The sequence below is a fragment of the Pteronotus mesoamericanus genome, unplaced genomic scaffold (assembly GCF_021234165.1).
Source record: "Pteronotus mesoamericanus isolate MK-2021 breed Mesoamerican mustached bat unplaced genomic scaffold, CSHL_Meso_final contig_163, whole genome shotgun sequence".
Classification (NCBI taxonomy): domain Eukaryota; kingdom Metazoa; phylum Chordata; class Mammalia; order Chiroptera; family Mormoopidae; genus Pteronotus; species Pteronotus mesoamericanus.
In genome coordinates this window covers 19,200,817-19,221,396 of record NW_026555064.1, presented here as the reverse complement: position 1 = coordinate 19,221,396, position 20,580 = coordinate 19,200,817, and the positions used below count along the sequence as shown (strand labels likewise).

General features: G+C 56.7%; 1 protein-coding gene across 1 annotated transcript; it reads right to left on the bottom strand.

Annotated features, from left to right (window-relative positions):
• Nucleotides 1-5,979: 5,979 nt before the first annotated feature.
• SMIM43 (small integral membrane protein 43) lies at nucleotides 5,980-6,171 on the bottom strand. Its single transcript, XM_054561986.1, has one exon. It carries the CDS (start codon nucleotides 6,169-6,171, stop codon nucleotides 5,980-5,982), a length of 192 nt encoding a protein of 63 aa, XP_054417961.1.
• Nucleotides 6,172-20,580: the final 14,409 nt, after the last annotated feature.

Sequence of the window (20,580 nt, the reverse complement as noted above, 5' to 3'; positions counted from 1 at the left end):
ACAAAGTAGATACTTAATAAATACCTTGAGGAAACCAACAGGCTAGCCACAAAGTAGGAATAAATTGTTGCAAAGCAGAGATCTCATAAAGGAAGAAAGTCTAGGATACCCCCAAAATTGCTACAAGTCAACAATGAGAGACAGGCAGCCCAAAACAGGGCCCTTGGAGAGACAGGAGATCCCGGGGACACTCAGGGTAGAAAACCCACCGACGCTGGGTTGAAGAATGAGACCGCTACCGCTCCCGCCCCATTAGTTTACCGACTCTGAATGCAATGAAACATTTTTAAAAGATACATTAATCGGCACAGAGACATGCCATTAAGAGAAAATCTGATATAAAAATAACTATTTCCTTCTATCCATTAATCTCATCCTAATGAACTTTCTAAAAAATGTTGGGTAATCACAACTCACACAACAAACTGAGTGACATATAGTTATGTTTTTATTTCACAGCTTTTTAAAAAATAGAAACCATTATGTGTTTTGAAAAACATTCACGGAAAAATCACTTAGCAGCCACAGCATTACAAGAAGGAAGTAACCCAGAATGGACTGCGCAAGAGAACACAGCCTCTCCGCTGGAGCCCTGTGCCCAGGGACGCAGGGTGTCGTCCTGGGAAGGGGAGGCGGCCCGCACCACGGTCTCCCCATGGCCAGGCATCGCCGAAGCCCACCACAGGGCCTGCTCCCGGGGGCCACTCTGTTCGCACGCGGAAGGTCTAGACGTCCGGTTCACGTCTTGAATGTAGTTCCATTTTCCCCTTTTCCTCTGGAAGACACGCTCCCCGAAGGCTGCGGGACAGGGGGCCTGTGACTCAGTCAGGCCCCTCCCGGCTAGTTCTAAGCCGCAAGAAGGACGAGGACCTGCGCCGTGCTGGGCGGTGCAATAGCCACTCGCCACGGGTGGCTGTTTACGTTGGGCAGGAATTAAATAAAATTGAAATTCCGTCCCCAGTCCTGTGGCCGGGGCTGCCCTAGGGACAGGTGGAAAGAGGACAGCTCCGTCGCCACAGAAAGCTCTCTTGGACAGCCCCAGCCGTGGGAAGTGTTGCTTCTCCCTTTGCTCAGCCAGGGTGTAGGCTGCTTGTGGGAGCAGCTTGGAGGAGCAGTTTTTCTCCCAGAATATCCCCAGACTCGGGTGGAGTCACAGGAGGGGGAAGCAGCCTTCTTTACACCGAACGGCCTCCCCTATGCGTGACAGGGATGCTCCCCAGGTGGGGATCAAATACACCGGCCAGGCTCCTCCCAACACCTGTGGGGAAGATTGGAGAAGAGATAAACGAGGCGACAAGGGGCAGCCCCGTGGGAACTGCGCTGCCCCAGCCTCCGCGTGGAGCCCACGTCCACGGCAGCGAACAGGGGCTCCTCGGGGCGGGCCACGGGCTGAGAGACGAGATCAGGAGGTCCCGGCGAGTGTTGCGGAGGAGGCCAGCCGAACGGGCTTCCCTGCGCACTCTGAGCAGAGCCGGGGGCTTGGCGTGCCCCCGCCAGCTGTCCAGCACCCTGCTCCTTGACGGCTAACTGCATTTCACAGCCGGGGCACAGACTGCCAGCTGCTCGCGAGACGCGCCGTCGCCCTCCGCCTTGCGGAGAGGGCTGGGGTTTCTGCGGAAGGCGGCTGCGCTTCTCAGGCGCCTCTGCAGTGGCCCAGGGCGCGGTCTGGCCCAGGAGACTCAGGAAAAGCTGGGGCGGCGAGCACGCTCTCTGCAAGGGGGCGCATGGACCTGGCAGGCCCTTGGCGTTTCCTCTGCCTCTTTAGGGGGCCGAGGAGAAAAGCCAGGAACCTCAGGGGCCACCGTGACCCTGCCTGACGTCTGGGAGCCACCAAAGCAACAGCAGCAATAGCCGGTGCCCTGCGTCCTCGTTGCAGGAGGCAAAACGACGGCCCTCTGTCTAAGCCACTGTGCGATGCGGAAGCTTCCAGAGAGCCGTCTGCCTTGGTTCCCGAGAGCAGAGCGAGGTTCCCATCTCAAAGTGAACAGCACCTTGCCTGAGGGGGTCCATGCATAGTTCAGTAAGTTCAAGCAACTGCAGGGTCAAACAAATAAAGCGAAAGTGAGCACAAAAGTTTTAACTTGAACCCATTCACATCCACACAGGCCAAGAGGGGAGGAAACGATTTGGCTTATTATATAAAAGGTTGCAATTGAGGAAAAAAAGGATTTTGGCCGAGTCCATCAGCAAGTTTTCTGAGTGCCTAGTAGGCTCTGATTCCTGTCTTCAACACAGATCTGCCTCAGTTCACCCCAGTTCCTATCTGGTGAGATGCTCATGACTCAGATAGTTAATAAGAGCCTCATTTAATGTCTAACTTCATTTATTTTGTGTAAGCAATGCAAGGAATGGAGAGTTGAGAATTTATTTCACTGATGTAAACAAACAAACAAATAAATCAGCGCCGAAGACCCACCCCTCAACCCTCCCGCCTGTGTGCGGCACAAAGGCCTGGCGGCGATTTCCGAAGGATCCCCGGGTTTCAGTTATGGACTCAGCCTACGCGGGCACGAGTTCCCGAGAGCGGCGGTGGAGACCAGCGCCAAGGCCCCGCGCTCCGCAGACGCCCTCCGTGCACCGCAGAAGCGGCCCTAGCATTCTGCAAGTCCCCAGGTGAGCGGGTCTGCGTGAGGAAAAGCAAGTATTTCCCGCCATCCTTAACGGTTTAAACAGCACCGTGTTTAAAATTTGGGCCACTCAAAAAATTTAACTATTCCATTTATTTTGAAGCTGCAGACAAAACTGGAAACATGAAATGTGAGGCTAAAAATGGGAAACTGCGTATTTTTCACTCACCTACTTTCCTGCTTCCACCCCTGGGAGCGAACCAAAGGCACATGCTGGCGTCGCGCCCAGAACACGCAGGGCACGGTGCACTCCGCACGGGTCTTCCTGCTGGTTCTGGGGAACCGAACCGGCTGGCACTGTGCTGTGCCTGCAGCCGGGCCCTACAGCTGGAGTTCGGCCCTGGAACCGCCCTGCCTCACAGTTCGGATCCCACAGGTGTCCGCGTGATGCCATTCACACTCAGCCGCAGAGGGTTACTGTTCAAGGTCAAGTGCGCATTCATTGTGCTCACAAATTTGGTTCTCAGTGAAACAGTCGAAATTACCCTAGTAAGATTTGGGGTCATTTAAACTGCCGAAATTTAGAAACGGTAATGAAGTAAGAGCACTGGAAGGAAAATACTGATATTACATAATAATTGAATTATGGCCCATTTCCTTACAATGTAAGAAATTCAACCCAGCTTCGAACATTGAGGAAGAGTCGCTCAAAACCTTTTATTAGACATAAAACAGAGGAATCTTCCATAATCGGGCTGCCTGTATAAAATGAGTGGTTACTTTAAAAGTCCCCGACTTTCCGGGAGCTTTGATGCCAAGCCCGCGTGCACGCCGACCTCGAGACGGTGCGGTCGGGCGACTCGGGGCCAGGGCGTGGTCAGGGGGTGGGGTGGCCACCGGGTGTGTGCCGCCGGAACCCGGACCCCTGTGGGCGTCTGGGCTTCTGGTCCAGAATGTGTAGCGGTAGCAAAAGTGTGAGTTCAAAACCGTGGGGGATCAGGACATGTGGGGTTTTGGAAAAATGATGACTGGATAAATGACTAGAACAAGGCAGCGGACAGACAGGCGTCCGACTTGCAAAAGCGGGGTCTCACAGAGCAAAGGGCGGGAGACCAGGGCACCGGGCTCTGAGAGCCAATGTGGGGAGCCCGGCTCCCCAGAGGCAGGGCCGCGCTCCAGGTGGGGCCTGGCTAAGTGCGGACTAAGTCATTGGTGAGCTGGATGACAAGAAGGTTGCGGAAGGGCCCTGGGCACAGGCGAGGGAGGCAGCCCCACCCGCCCAGGAAACTGAGCCAGAGCCACAGAGAGACGGCTTCGTGCCCGGAGGGCAGCAGACCGCTCGCCCGGGACTCCCCGAGCCTGCGATGGAGAAGGGGCGGGGGGCTACACCCCGAACCAGCAGCTCGAAGCATGGGGGGTCGCAAAGTGAGGGAGCCCGGCAGGAGGTTAAACGGGTTTGCATCCCGGTCATTTATGAAGTACAGAGTGCCTGGCTTCCCTCCTTGTAAACGACTGTGACTCCTAATGAAGTCCCCCCACACGCATCGTAACCACGCAGCCTATACCTAAACCACTGCGGAGGTGGCGACCAGGTAGAGGAGTACCGTCCAGAGCACCGTATGGAATCACCGCAGCGGACCCTGGGGTTCCAAGTCGGGGTTCCAACCACGTCTGACCAGAGCTCTAGGGAGGACAGGTGTGCACACATACGAAGGGAAGACGTCGCTCGTGACATCACATTGAAAATAAACCACGGACTTCAGGAACAACGGTCTATTCCAGCAGAGCGAAACAGAAAATGTAGGGAATTGTCTGACTGTCGCAGGCAAAAACTCGCCCCGTAATGACTCACCTCAGTGAGATGACTTTTTCCTTCACTTGAATTATCAAAATAACTGTCTTCCCCTTCGCTTCTCTGTTAACGACTCAGGCAAAATTCAGTCTTCTATTGTTTTCAGCCTCTCAGTATAGTCCTTCTTTGTGCCAAAAAATGAATCCATATTTTCAACATTACGGACAAGCCACGGCCGGCTGGTTCCAGCCTGCCATGACCAGACCCCAGTCTTCCCTGTGAAAGACACACCTGTATTATGACCCAGGTCAAGTTCAAGACCCCCCACGCTGTTTTCCAAAAGAGGGACTGATGGCTGCAGCCGCGGAACAGCTGCACACACCCCCACACCCCACCCTCCGGGCGCTGCTGGCGCCTGCGCACCGGTTCCGGCCCTGGGTCCTGGCGAAGCTCCCCGGTTCTCAGTGCCGGTTGGACCTCTATCTCATCGCACACGTCTCCTCCCTCCGAACTCTCGCTTATTTAGACGCGGGGTGTTCATAAGTGTAGCCACAGCTGGTAAAACCCAGGGCGGCTCGCTCACCACGGTCAGAAAGCCGCCTCCTCGGGTTCCCTGCCCTCGAGCAGGCCCCGGGGCCCAGCTGTAACCGAGGCTCGGTCCTGGGCGCCCTCGGGGCTCCAGACCGCACGAGGGAAGCAGCACCTGTAAGATGAAGGGGGTGTCTCCAAAGTGAACATTGTCTGGACCGGTGAGAAGGCCGCTCCTTCCCGCCCACCCCCCGCAGATGCCCAGTCTCCTTCCCTGGAAAGAGCCTCGCCCCTCCCGCCGTTTGTCCCGCGGCCCCACAACACGCGAACGGCGCCTCTTTCGCCAGCGCCCGTTTCAGCCCCGAAGGGTTCCCTACCGCGCCGGCCCGCGGTTCCCGCGCCGCAACTGCGGACGCCTACCGGGTGGGTGGCTAGCACAGGAGCGGCGGTTCAGGGGAGAACAGGACTCCCCATAAGTATCGGGCCACCTGCTCTTCCCTCCCTGGCACCCGGGTCGCACGGCATTTAGCGCCCACCAAAGCGCCGATGGTGAAGCAGCATTTGCAGTACATGGAGTGCGCCCTGCTTCCTCCTGCTCCCCGAACCCCCATTCTTTCTCCACAATGTGGATGTTCGGGTTGACATCCCATTTTGTTGGGAAGGGGCTGGAATGAATTACCTAAATAGTTTGGTTTTCCACACCCCTTGGGTACAAGCTAAAATGCAGTTGGACCTGGAAGGAGGGCGGGCAGGTGCCCAAAGCCATTCCGTCTCCAGAGGCTGATGTCCTCTCTTCTGCATCTCTCCCCGCCCCAGAGAAGGGGAAGCCCGGGCTCTTCCCTAAGGCCACAGCACCAGCCCAGACCCGCGCACCTGCTGTCCCCAGCACCAGGGCGCCACGGAGCCTGAGCGGCCGGGGGCGCGGAGCGGAGCAGCTCGCCCCTTCGCCGACCCTCCCGCGCCGGAACCCACCTGCCCACGCAGCCGGCTCCCCGGCCCGGACCGCGGCGGCCGTGCCCACAGAAAATCGAGACCGAGATCCAGCCGAGCCGCTCCGCTCGGCGCCCTCCCGCCCGTCCCGCGCCCTGCGGGTCACACCGCCTGCTCGTGGGAGAAGCTCCAAGGCTCCCGGCGCAGCGAGAGGCGCCCCGGCTGGAGCGCCCCGGCCGAGCTGGCCACGGAGTTCTTCAGCTGCTTGATGAGCACGTAGAGCAGGAGGAAGAGTAGGAAGAGCAGGAAGAAGAAGAGCGCCAGGTAGAGCAGGAAGTTGAGCTCCCACTCCATGCCGGAGGCGCCGCGTTCAGCGGCCGGCCTGCGCGCGCCGCCGGGTGCCGCGGGCGGGGAGGCGCGCCGCCTGCGCCCCCACCTCCGGGCTCCTCCGGTCCGCGCTCGGCCTCCCGGGCTGGGGAAAGAGCCCAGGAGCTGGTGCGAGCCCTGCCTGCCCCTCGACTCTCCCGCAGCAGGCAGGAGAGCCTCCCGTCCATATCGCCGAGGTCTCTCCTGAGCTCCCGGACCCGGGCAGACTGTCCTAGGAGCTGACTTGCTGCCGGGACGGCAGGGAGAGGCCCCAGCTCAGCCCCCAGGGGCCCGGGCTGCTGTGCTGCAAATGATCTTCAGACCCACCCCCAACGCCCAGGGGTCTCTCTGGCCTCCTCTCGCCGTTGCTGATAATTTCTTTCATTCGTTCCCCCGGTCCTGCCTTTCCCAAAGGGCAGGTGGCGCGGTGGCCAGAGACCGAAAGGAATTAAAGGGGACAGCGAGGGTGGGCTGAACAGGCTGTGGCGCCGGTGAACTCCAGCCGCTGCCGCCCTGCCCGCCGGCTGAGAGGCGCCGGGCGCGGGGCGCGCTTTCCGGCGGACAGCGGCAGGCCGTTCGGAAACGCGCACCAGCAAAGCGCGGTAAGGAAGTTGGAGGGCGCCAAGCTTTCCAGCGGCGATAGGAAACTCAGTTCTTTGGAAAAAAGCAAAACCAAAACGCAACAACAAACAACTTCCTTCAAGTGCTCCTCTAGTCCCTGCCTCCCCTCCGAAGCCCCCCACAGCCCATAGGGGCAGCTTGGGAGGAAATCGGTTCACCCCCTGCTGTGTAACATCACCCCAAAACGCAGTGGCTGACCGCGACCCCGCGGATGGCGGGGACCGCTTCTCAGGCCCTGCCTCTGCCGCCGGGTTTGCAGCTCTCCAGGGTGTGCGTCTTTATACACACAGAATTCAGTGTTTGATGGTGTAAGGTAGAACCGCCCTTGTTTTTCCCATACAACTACCCTGTTTCCCCAAAACCATTTATTCAGCGCATAACTCTTCTTTCCCACTGCATTTCGCTCTTCTCTTCACCCTCCTATAACCTGGGGCCGGAGGTCCTCAGACCCCGATGCCGGCACCCCTGCGGGTAGATGGAGACTCCCCGAGGGCACCTGGCCTGGTTAGTGCTGCGGTCACAGCCAGATCTTCATCTCTCAGGTACTTTTTCCTAAAATCATCAAGGGGGCCTCTCTCTCTCTCTCTCTCTCTCTCTCTCTCTCTCTCTCTCCCGACTTTATATTTAAGAGCGGTTTTAAATACACAGCAAAATTGAGCAGAACGTACGGAGCTCCTGAAGGCCCGCTGCCCCGCCCACCCAGGCCTCCCCCCATCAACGTCCCCCCAGGGTGCTACATTGGTCACAACGGAGGAGCCTGCGTTGACGCGTCATCATCCGCCGAAGCCCGGGCTCTCCGGGAGGGCTCACTCTTGGTGCGCTCCCTGGGTTTGGGCAAACGGATGATGCTATGCGGCCACCCCTACAGGACCGTGCAGAGTAGGTTCCCTCTCCTGAAAGCCCTCTGCCCCGGGCGTCTCACGGTCTCCGCAAGTTCGCCCTTTCCAGGAGGCCATGTAGTTGGAGCCAGGCAGTATGCAGCCGAGTCACACCGGCTTCTTCCACTTAGTCCTGTGTTAAGGGACCGCTTACGTACTCCTCTTTGCAAATTTTTTCATGTTAACGAGAAAGACATCTCTCTTACTTGCTCCTAATCTTAATCCCGACCCTTGCTACACTAAGGAACAGCCCTTGAAGCAATTGATCCCTTTGATCCAGGCTGGGAACACAGTCTCCCTGCCTGTCTCATTAAGAGATACATTTTATTTTCTAGGCAGCAAGAAACAGCCCTTCTGTCTGCAGAGCGGCTTCAGGGGCTCTGTCCCTACCCCACTGGGCAGCCCAGCCAGGAGCCAGGTCCAAAGGAGGGCGGGAGGCTCCGGCGGCTCTCAGCCTCATGAGCTCCACGGGCTCCTTTCCTCTCAGGAGCCAGCCGCTGCTGCGAAGAAGTCCCTGTAGTGACTCAATCCAGGTCAGTGCTCCCTGTCCTCTCCCCACGCCCCAGCGCCACCTGGCGGGCCCGAGGCCAGACGCCTCTCCCGCGCCAGCCTGGGAGGCCCTGGGCTCCGCAGCGGGCTCCTGGGTGGAGACCGCCCCCCCCCCCCCCCCCGCCCCAGGGCTTTCGCTCTGGGCCTCCTCTGCCTGCAGGCCCAGGGTTCCCGCCAACCAACAGTCAGGCAATGGCGGCTCATCAGACACAGGAAGGTTGTGCTGTTCTAACAAATGCACATTGCACACTCGTAAGGCAATCCAGAGAGAAGCATGACGAGATTGCCAGTAAAAGACTTTCAACATACAAGACGGCCGCCTTAGGGGTAACAGTCTCCGGGAGGAGTGGGAGAGAAACGGAAGTCGGAAGGGGAAAATTAGCAATATGGAACTTCTCTGTGAGAGAGAAGCTTGTATGTATGTATGTATTTTTAGAGAGAGGAGCAGGGAAGGAGGCAGAGAGGGAGAGATACTTCGACGTGCAAGAGAAACATTGCTTGGTTGCCTCTTGCACGCCCCCAACGGGGTACCTGGCCCGCAACCCAGGCCTGTGCCCTGATGGGAATCGAACTGACAACCTTTTGGTTCACAGGCCGGCGCTCAGTCCACTGAGCCCCACCAGCCAGGGCAGCAGCTTGTTCATTGATGTTCTACATGGGAGATGATATATTCGAATCACTGTGGTACTTATACGAATGAAGAGTGATAAAATTGCCTTATTTTAAAATACAGATATTTCCAACGTGCTGTAACAAATTCCTCTGCTATTTAAATTCCTAATACAAATTTTTAGATGCCAATTTAAAATATTGTAGGGGGAATACAGTTTTTCAGGCAGATTGTGATCCAAAACATCCTAAAACGCATGCTAGAGCGCTGGCTTTCTCACGCCCCCTACCTGCCCCCCCCCCGCCCCCGCCCCGTTCTCTCACCCAGCGGGCCAGGCGCTGCCAGGGAAGTGCGCGGATGGGTATGTGCATGACTGGGGTGCAAAGCACAAAAGTTAGGTAATATGAACCCAACCATCCCAGCAGTTGTTCAGTGAATGTTTCTTACAATCAATTGAATGGAACAGAAAAATAAAGTGTTTACATTGAAAACAAAGGCGCACAGGGCATGAAGCCTCTGCCTCTCTGTTTTCACATTGGCTGCGAGAGGGCTACGGGGCGCTGCACTCCGCAGAACATGCGTCGTCCTCGGCTTTATCCCGCTCCCTTCCTATCCCTTGTCTGGTCGGCAGGTTTTCTGAAGGCTCAGAACCTTGCTCTCCCAAGTGTTTTCTGGGGGTCGGCAGCTCGTCGTCCCCAGGAAGCTTGGTAGAAACGACTGATACTAACGACATACGTCCGTGGACCAATTAACGGAGCGCTTTCCCGCACACGATCGAATCTGCTCCCAGCTCCAGGCTTCCACTTAGGAACAGAGTGCTTCTGCAAAGTGCACAAACTCAATTCCAGCACCGTGAGGCAGAGGTGCAGCCTCCTGAATTGTTTTCGAAGACATGCACACTCTAAGTCCAAAAAGGCATTTGGGATTATTTCCAAATTTAATTACATCAAAGCTCTTCATTCCAATCTATCTTGTTTTTATATTCCAGAAGATTTTGGGGAACAAAACTGTAGGGTACGTGGGGGCGGTCGGGCTCCCTCACCCAGATGCCTGGGTAACTGGAGGGAGCAGCTCCTCACACCCTTGGAGGAGCCTGATGAAGCAGTGTTCCCGCGGCCTTGAGCCCAGGTGGCACCGCGGGTCTTGAGCTCAGGTGCAATAAACTGCCCCGTAGCCTTGAATAGGCTCACAGGCGCAGCTCAGGATAGTTACTTCACCTTCTGGCCTGCAGCCTGCATTGTTTGGGGCTAGTATTTGAGAGATAGGAGCTTTGGACTGGGCGGGGAGTCGGGCGCCGACTTGGACAGGGGCTTTGTGGCTTGTGTGATTTCCCCGGACCCGGGCTTGTGCCCGTGTGACTCTCCCGAATAAAGGCATGTCACGCATCCCCAAGGCTCCACGCATCTCCTTCCGTCTACCCGAGGCCCGAGCGGACCTGCCCAGCCAAAGAGGCTGTAACACAAGTGGCGTCGCAAAAAGGAGGGATTCTGGGTAGGAAGATGGAAGATGAAGTCCAGGAGGACGGTCCCGAGGGCTGACCTCCTACTGGGAGACGGCGCTGGGTGACGCGCCTCCTGGCATCGTGGGCTCCCCCTGGGGAGTGGCTGATGTCAGCAGTGCGCCTGACACCGCGGAGAAGGCCTGAAGGGAGGTTGGGGAGACCCTGCAACGGTCCAGCAGCTTTGGGGCCGTTGGCTGGGTGTCTGTTTCAGCTTTGCGAGCCGAGGCGGGGGCCGAGCTTCATGATGCGACGAAGCGAAGGGAACTCCAGGGACGAGAAGGCTCCCTGGAAGCCAGAACTGAGGCCTTGGAAGGAACCCCGCACGCAGGGGAGCAGCCACGCAACTGCCCAGTCACCTGCTGCTGCTGCTGAGCCAGGGTCGCGCCTGGCGTGGTCCAGCACCCGTGTGGGTGCGGGCATGGGCTGGGTGTTTCTTTCAGCAGAGAAGACTGCACTTTCTGATGCAGCAAAACTATGAAAACTCCAGGGAGGAGGGAAAAAAAGGCTTGAAGGCTCAAATCTGCACCCTGGAGAAAAGCCTCTGAGCGGCTGAGCTGCAGCCAATCCCCTCCTCAGTCGTGCTGAGCAATTCACAGGAAATGGGTGCGGGAATGGAACTGGGTGCAGGCCTGGGGGGGGTCTGAATCTGGGTGGCCCAGAATCCCCTTTCCCTCCCTCGCCACACGCAGTTGGAGGACTGCGGCCCAGGCCGAGGGCTTTGGCGGCGGGGCCGGCACTGCCGGCTCCCACCGCGCTGATGAGAAGAGGCAGCGGCCCGGTGGGTGAGGAGCGAGCACTGGCTGGGTCTGTGGGCCAAGGCCAGGCACGGAGCTGGATGTTAGTGGGTGCTGCCCCAGGGATGTGCTTTGGCTTGGGAGTGGCCGGGCTGCCGGCCACTGTAAAAGGACAAGGGACGCTGGCTCTGGCCCCGTGCGCTCTTGGGCCGAGCTGCCTAGCCACGCTGCTCGCTTTGCCCGAGGCCTTGCTGGTGGGACAGCTGCTAGAGCTGGTGGCACGACCCAGCGACTGCCAGAAAGCACACGGGCGCAGACGGCGAGACAGGGGAGCAGGCCTCCGGGCGTACTGACGGGCGGAGCCCAGGGCAGAGGCACAGGAATCGCAGCAGCCAGAGTGGCAGGAGTCCCAGGACCGGCTGGGCCTCACAAGGGGAGGAAGCGGAGCCTGCGGCGAGCGCGGGCCTCCGGGCGCCCATGCGAGGGCCTGGACGGTCTGTCGCAAACTTGGGGTTCCCTGTCACTTTGGCAGAAGCACAAGACGCCTGCGAGGCTTGTGTTGTCTGCTCACGGGAGGCCTGGGGGAACTGGGGGGCGAGCGGTGCGAGGACGGGTACCGCCGACCCGGTGGCCCGTGCGTGTCCTCGGGCCCCTGCCCCCTTCAGAGCAACGTAAGTGTGTTATTCCAGGTGTGGACACAGCCACGGGACTCCTAGCTGCTTATCCTGCAGGGCACCCAGAGCAGAGAGCAGTCATAGCCGCCCTCGAGCGGTTGTGTGCTGCTTATGGGCGCCCCATTGATCACTGAAAGTGATGAGGGGACACATTTTACTGGGGCCCTGGTACAACCATGGGCTCGAGACCTGCAGATTGACTGGAAACTCCACAAGACCTATCGCCCCCAAGCTGCTGGGATGATGGAACAGTGCAATGGTCTCTTAAAGCAGGGCCGTTGAGCCGCGGCTGCCACCCCCACGCTGAGGGGCTGGACAAAGCACTTACGGACCGTTCTCCGGGCTCTGAAGGAGAGGGGCCGGGTTGGGGGGCCTGCTCCGGTGGAAGCCCTGCTCCACCAGACGGCAGCTCCCATGCGGCTGCCCGTGCAGGCTGAGGGGGCCTCGCTGAAACCAGGCACGGGAAACGGGGGCGTCCCCCTGCCCGCTCCGGAGGGGCCGGGGCCAGGGCAAACAGCTACTCGGGCCCGGCCTTGGGAAATGAAAGCCCCCCCGCATCGTTGGGTGGCTCTCGTTGCCCCTTGGGGACAAGGGGTGGAGCAGGACTTGGAAATAGTGCCCTGGGTGGTGGGGACCTGGCCCCAATCCTAAAAGTGACATATCCAGGGCCAGCAGACCACGGGAGGTTGCTCCGGGCAGCTTTGTAATTTCCCTCTGGCCTGTTGGGGGTTCTCCCGTGGCTGCAAGCAGTCGCGGAGCCCCCAGGCGAGGCACGGAAGTCTGGAAGGCGCGCCAGGAAGACCCCCTCTGTCCGCCCCGCTCCTGTCGGCTGCCAGGAGGCTTGCGTATGACCTGGGGGTCGTGATTTGCCCCTGCCGGTGCCTCTGTTTTGTCTTTCCTCCCCTAGGGTGCAAAGTAACATCTTAGCCCTATCCCTCAGTGGCAAATCAGTCCGCGCGCCGGGTTTGCCCGGAACTCCCAGTGAGCACCTCGTCTGGGCTTCCATGGCGCGTTGCTCCTGCTTCCGTCGGGAGCTGGACACGGCCCCAGAACAAGTGGAACAGCGGCCGTCCGAAGGCCGGTGCCACCCGGACTGACACCTGCGCTGGGGCAGAGCAGCGGCAGGACCGACCCCGACCGCTGACCGGCTACCCTGTGTGGGATGGCTCAGGGAGCTCACAGCTGAAGCTGGGGAGCTGGCTGGAGCAGCCCCCTTTGTGTTGAGAACCCCAAAGGAGAAGCCCGCGTGGGCTGGACTCCAGCAAGTCTGTATCCGTCTCTGGCCCTGGAACGTTTCTGGAAGGCGCGAGAGGATGCATGGGGTGCAGTCCCCACTGGAGCCCTTTGGGTGTGTGGCTGAAGCCTTACCAGTCTGGGGACTTCCCCGGCCTATGGACCTACGGGTGGCCTTAGCGCTTGTGTATCGCTTGCTTGTTGCTGTAGCTTATGTCACTGTTGTGGTTTATGGGGGCAGGGCTCTGCCCTCCTCGCCAGGGGAACTCCGGGGAAGGTATCCTGGCATAGCGTGTGCGGTGAGGAACCCAGAAGGGGTGGATTGTAGGGTACGTGGAGGCGGTCGGGCTCCCTCACCCAGATGCCTGGGTAACTGGAGGGAGCAGCCCCTCACAACCTTGAAGGAGCCTGATAAAGCAGTGTTCCCACGGCCTCGAGCTTGGGTCTCATGGTCTTGAGCTCAGGTGCGATAAACTGCCCTGTAGCCCTGAGTAGGCTCGCAGGTGCAGCTCAGGATAGTTACTTCACCTTCTTGCCGGTTGTCTGCTTTGTTTGGGGCTAGTATTTAATAGGAGCTTTGGATGGGACGGGGAGTCGGGCACCGACTTGGACAGGGGCTTGTGGCCTGTGCACGGTGTGGACACAGGCTTTGCGGCCTGTGCGATTTCCCTGGACTGGGCTTGTGCCTGTGTGACTCTCCTGAATAAAGGCAGGTCAAGCATCCCCAAGGCTCCTCGCATCTTCTTCCGTCCACCTGAGCCCTGAGCGGACCTGCCCAGCCTCGAGAGGCTGCAACACAAAAACATAATCCAGTAGTGATTTGGGGGTGGTTTGGTTTTATTATGTGATAAAAATCTTGATCTGGAAAACATGTTAGTAAAACTATGGGAGAGGTCAGGTAGCTTGTCCAAGATAGAACCACAAACACATGCAGAGTTCCCAGCACAGCCACACAAGGGCTTCAAGGAGCTGACTGCATGTCTCAGGCAGCAAGTGACAAGAAGAAAAACCCCTGGTATTAACTCTGTATTGTCCACAGTTCACCCTTTATTCATTAGAGAGAATACCAAATAAAAGATGCATCCCCATCTTTAAGGAATTTTTATTTTCTGCTTCAGAAAAAACTGCATTCAGAGATCAAAGAAATAGGTAACAATTACAGGGCAGACTATGGAAAAGGGCCACATAATAGCATATGTATCAAAGTGATATAAACGAGCAGAATGGAGTGGGACTGAAGATAAAGCTGAGAAACATCAACTTCAGGGCTTTCTAGTTGGTTTCTTGTTTACTGGGCGGCCAAGAAGGAAGGAAGGTGGGTGGGTGAACAAAGAGGCAGAGAGGAACAGTGCACTTTGAGAGGAGGGTGGGCACTGGGCCCCGGGCAGGTGCCGCGGAGACACGGCAGGTCTGCATGGAGGGCCGTTACCCACACCGAGTCAGCTGCAGATAAGGGGCTGACGTGCGGGATCCTGACCCTCACTCCTGCTGCCGGGGAATGCTGCCCATTCACAGGCAGGCACGCTTTCCAGGGCGCCATGCCTGCTCCACTGGGCTGCTCACCCGGCTCTGGCAAGCCTGCTGGGTCCCAGGGTCTCCAACTTGTCCCCCTGAAACCCAAGGAACGACTTCGGGACCAGAGGTCACACAGAGCCTTGCTGATCTGACAGGTTCCTTCTCTGCGCCAAGGCCGCCCTGACAGCGACGCACGAGGAGCCCTGTACCAGTCTTGGGACCCCCTCCCCGTGTGCGGTCAGTGAGCCCACGAACAAAGCCCAGTCCGGCTTCACTGAAGCTGATGACCAAGCGTCAGGTACTCCGCCCCTCATGCAGGCTGCAGGGCTGCTAGGAGCTCAGGCAGGCACCAGCCAGGTGACGGCGTCTGTCCCCGGCTTCTCCCTGACACTACCCACAGCGCCAAAAGCATCGCCACAAACCCAGCAGGTCCTGCTGCCGTTCCTACGCGCTCACTGGTTTCGGGCTTATGCGGCTCTTTCCCGTGCTCATGGCTATGGATTTCCTTTCAGCCAACAGCCTTGCAGTCCTCCGGGCGAGGCTGAGCGCTGCCATTTGAAACCGCGCTATCTGTGCCCACACCTTCCACCTTCTCTGTGAAAAGCAGAGTTTCAAGCTGCCTTCCCAAAGCTCTGTTACCAAAATGATGACGCTCTTGTGGGGAAACAGAAGGTGCGGAGCAGGGCTGGGCGGCCACGTGCCGTGGGCCGTGCGGAGTCGGCACAGCTTCCCGGCTCTGGACAGACTTCGTGGTGCGTCTGCTCCAGGAGCCCGGCTTGGAGGTGCTTGGTGCTCCATGATGCCACGCCGTGGTGGCCTTCCCGTGACTGCAGATGACGGGAATGCCGTCTGTCCGTCGGGGGAGGGCTTAGGAACTATTTTCATTGAAATTTTAGTCTATAATGCTGGCGAAAGTTCTGGAAGGGAATTTTGTTGGACAGTGTTCTCATAACAAGGATGTATGGTAAAGTGACATTTTCTAGTTTAAAGATTGAAGGTATTTGGTGATTGGTTTCTGAGAAACTAAAGCCTTAACCTTGAAGGCTGTCACAATTATTATAGTGTTTTGTTGTTTTTTTTTTTACAGAATAACCTATCTTGTTAGACAGGGTATATATTCACAGCTCCCCTACCAAAAAGGAGAAAACATCCAATTAACACATGTCTGATCTTTGGCAAGTTACCTTATTTATCTAAGCATGAAAATCCCCATCTACTCAGGACTTTTGAAAAAATTCAACCCCTGGAAGCTGCTTTGAACGGTGCCTGGGACCCAGGAGGAAGGCGCAGGGCGGGGAAGGTGACTTTGACTGGGCAGCACCGGGCGGGCTGTGGCTGCCGGTGGGTGCCCGTCTTCACCCCGCTCTGGCTCTCCTCGCCGGCCCGGCGGTCGTGGAGCACCTGCCTCGTGCGGCCAAGCGGAGAGGGCGCGGCCCCGGTTCCCCCGCTGGGGCCGCTCAGGCACGGCCAGCAAGCGGAGCTCCGCGAGCATCCACCGCACACGGTCCGAAGCACGGGGCACTCGGCCAGCCCGCGGTCCCAGGGGAGGCTTCTTGCTTCCTCCGGGCTCCCATGAAGAATGGCTAGGACATGGCCAGGCAGAAGATGGGGGGAAAGTACCCAGGCTGGGGGAGGACCCCAACGAAAATGCCTGGAGGTGGGAGAGAACCTGGCGCCTTCGAGTGACTGAAAATTATTCAATGAAGCAGAAGGTTAGATAAAGACGGAGGTGTTTACAGATGCGACTGGACGTAAATAGGGACTAGATCACAGTGCAGGGCTTGCAATTTATCCTAAAAGCAATGGTGAGTCGCAGAAGGGTCGTACGTACAACAGCAAGGACAGATTTGTGTTTTAGGAGCATCGCACCTAACCTGGAAAATGAATGAAGACCACGGAGCCTGGGGGCTAAGTTGGTGGCTGACACGACAATGTATGCAGGAGATGCGATGGCCTGAATTGCAGTCACGGCGATGGGGCTGGAGCGAGTAAATGGGGGGCGGTTTAGTAGGCGGCCTCCCCTGGACGTGGTGCTTTACGGGGAGCGGGGTGTGTGATGGAAGAGGAGCCAAGGGTGGCGCCCCAGCTTATTGGCTCTGGGGGCGAGCCTGTTCACCGGGGGCCGCCTGAGGCAGAACAGGCTGGGAAGGAAGGCGGCAGGAGCTCACAGGAAAGTGCACAGAGCCCCGGGCGACGCCCGGCGTGCAGGAGGGGCCGGGGGGCAACGTATCTGGGAGCGACCAGTGCACTGCTGGTAACGGAGATCACGGGGGTGGAAAACCGGGGAGCGCACACGAAGGGAGACATTTTCTGGGGCGGAATCCCCTGGAACTCTGACACGTGGGAGATGCCCTGAGGAAAAGAGATCCGACAAGGGACTGAAAGGAAAGGCCAGACCGGGCAGAGAAACCCGGAGCGTTTGGAAGTCTCCGAAGGCAGAGAAACAGTATTTTAAGAAGATCATGAAAGTCACGGGGAAAGAATCTCAGGAAGGTAAATGATATCAAATTATATTAAAAAGTCAAGAAAGAGGCTCAATGATCACTTTAACAAGAAGGTATGACAAGTCCATTAACTCACACATACACATGCACGCGCGCGCACAGAGACTTGAAATCCTCAGGTCACAGGCGAGTGACCCTCTGAGACCCCCCCGAGGGCCCCCTGGGCTTCCTCCTCTCAGCACCGGTCCTCCGAGGGGCCCAGCAGCCTCCCCTCCCCCACCAAGGGAAACAGGGCGGGCCAGACTTCAAGCTCTGCAGCACGGCCAGATCCATCCCACTGCGACCCGACCCCGAGTTACCTGCTGTTCCCAAACTTCCCAATGGAACGGAAAATTAAGTGTTTTACAGGTAAATATTGAGATGAAAGGCTGATGTGACCAAATGACCTTATGAAGTTTAACTCTCATCTCCTACAATGGACCTTCGACAATTTAGGAAGGGGGATTGTGGACTATGCATTTTACTGTTTCAAAACTTTTACTGCTACCTTTGGCTTTAGGCAGTACCATCTGGACAGAGAACAAAAGAAAAGCACATGCAGCTTAATCTCCTTGCTATATCTAAGTGATCAGACATTATTTATTAAGGAAAAATGCAGTGAGAAAGGTTTACTGCAAAGAAAATGACTGACCTATTTCAAAGTCCAAGTATAACTCAGAAATGCAAATGGATAAAAGGTCTGATTGGTTCAGGGTTTTGATGCACAAAAGTTTTACATTTTATTTTTTTTCACACCTTTAAAACATATGGTTTAGTTAAAAAAAAATAGAATTATTTAGATAGCACAAGAATGTCAGTACATGACTCATATCCTACCTAAATTTCCTCTAACAGATGAGTAATCTAACTTTATCCTGGATCAGCCTCACAATTGGATACAATTACGGGTTTGAAATAGGAGCTGCTGGCTGTGATTCAAATGCTTTTTGAATATAGTGCACTCAGCCCAGCACTTTGATAAAAACCGAAACTGGCTGGTTCGGTGGCCCGGTTGGTTAGAGTGTTGTTCAGACACACCAAGGTTGCGGGTTGGGTTTCTGGTCAGGGCACATGCAAGAATCAACCAATGAACGCATTTTCATCCTGAAGAGAACTAGAAATTCCCCAAATTCCAAAAATGCAAAGATGTAAATGATGAGCCTGACACTGATTGCGAGCAAAATTCTGAAACAGATCCTCAAACAGATGGTCTGTGAGCATTTAGAAATGTGAAGGTGACCATCAGGAGCCAGCACAGGCTTGGTACCAACAAATTTCGCCAGGTAATCCAGTGTCCTATCAACATAGGTCATCGACAGGTCTTTAGACTAACAGATTACAAAGCTGATGTAATATACACAGGGACTTAAAAAGGTGAAACGTAACTTAATTATTTAGCCATAATAGAGTATGCAGGCATTCTATTTACTCTGATATAATTTACTACGACTTTGCAGAGTCAATCATTCAACAAACGTTTATGGAGCTCTTACTTTGCATCTTGCTCTATGCTGAGGGTTATAACCGCCTCTTTTAATATAGTTCTACCTATGAGGTAGAAACTGTCATTATCAAGAGGCAGTCGAGAGTGTGGCTTAAGCACACAGACGTGGAACCAGACAGCATCCGTTCAAATCCTGACAGCATCACTTAAATGGCTGTGTGACCTGGAGAAAGTCACCTGACTCCCGCCTGCGCCAGAGCTTTGGGGTTCCAGGCGGCCCTCTGGCGTCTCTTTGCATTAGCGAGCCCTGCTTCACCCGTGCACAGCTACTTGCCTGCTAAGTCTCAGCACGAGAGACTGAGGTTGGCTAATCTAGTAACAGTGACTGTCTTTTCTGTACAAGTGTCCACTGCAAAGCAGTCAAGAGAGGAAGCAAAGATCTGTGCAGCGAAAGGGAGAGAACTGGCTCAGGGTTCAGGCGCAGGCCACCCACTTGGCATCCGAGCGAACTCCTGTCTATGAGGCAGCACAGTGTACTGGGTATGACTACAGTCTCTTTATAAAATTATTTTAAGTACAGTTGGTGTGCAACACAGTTATTAGTTTCAGGTGTACAATACAGTGGTTGGACACTTTCGCACCTTGTGATGTGACCGCCCCACTAACTCCAGTGATCACCTGTCACCGGGTAAACCTATGGCAGCCCTGTTGACTCTAGTCCCCTCCCCTTCTCGGCCTCACCCTGGATATGGTCCTGAGACCGACCTCCTGGGCACGAGGCCCGCTCCTGTGACTTCCCAGCTGTATGACCCACTGCAGGTGGCTCGGCCTCTCTGTGCCTGGGTTTTCCCATCTGTAAAACAACCGCTTTGCCTCCCCTGTAGGGCAATTATTAGGGTTAATGTTCTTAGGCACTTGAGATGGGGTCTGACAGGTAGTCAGCGTCACACACGTTTGTCAAGAGAGAGAACCTGGCTCCATTTTCACTTCCTGCGACTTCCGGTTTCTGGCCCAGCACGCAGTCAGCTCGGGACCGGGACTGCTGTCCGCACACACGCCCAGGATGAGCAAACTGAAAACCAGCGGCTCTGCACTCAGCAGGGCAGAGGCTCACGCACAGAAAGCTCTCCAGGCACCATTGGGGTAGGAAAGCCAAGCGGCAACGGAGCAGCCACTGGAGGCTCCGTGCAGAGAAGCCTGAGAGTGAGAGCTCCAGCCGGGGGCACTGAAAGGCGAGCCTCACCCCCAGAAGCCCTGCCAGCCTCTTGCAGCGAAGCCCGGGGGGAAACACCTCCCCTCGTTTCTCGCAAAGGTGGGGGATGCATCTGTCTTGATATAGGGCCAGAACACTCTGTTCCTCTTAACGAGACCTGCCCTCAAGAGAATCGATTCCTCCAGAGCCCGCTGCTTAACAGGCGGGGGCTTTACGAGAGCCCACCTGTCCTGGAGGAAGGGGGAGACCCGGCCCATCCCCACCCACCCTGCGCCCCCAGACTTCCTGTCTCACCCTCCGGAGGCTGGGGCAGGAGACTGAGAGCCACTTGTAAAAGTCCCAGCCCCGGGGCTCAGGCTCACCGAATGCCTGAGAGCAAATCTTACAGCTAAGGGCCCACGTCACCCAGTTCCTTTTATCCTGTACACGAGGTGTGGTTTCAACAAAAAATCTTGAGGTACACTAAAAACCAAACAATACAGTTCAAAAAGGCGGAGCCAGCGTCAGAACCCACCATCGGCACCCCTGTGGAGTATACCTAAGCGCTCCACTTGTCTCCTTTATTTCTCAGTTCTGCTGCCTTGGTCGGACCTCAAGCTCAAACAGGTTCTCTCCACGCGATGGCAGGGTGGCCCCTGACAGTTCCCGACTTGCCTGGCCCTCAGGGCGGGCCATCCTGGAGAAGGAAAGAGCTCTTCTCTCCCAGAGTTCAGGGTCAAGACCGCCGGAAGGACTCCGTGTGGCCCTGCCTGGGTGAAGAGGCAGTGAGGCGAGAGGACCGGGGCCATGGGAGCAAGGCCCAGCCACACCCACGTCCGCTGTTAACAGTGACGTGGGAATCCCTGGGGGTCAGGGAAAGGACATTTCCCGCAGAAACAGAAGGGCGCTGGGCGAGGACAAAGCAGCAGATGTCCACTAAAGAGGAGCGAATACTCAAATGTT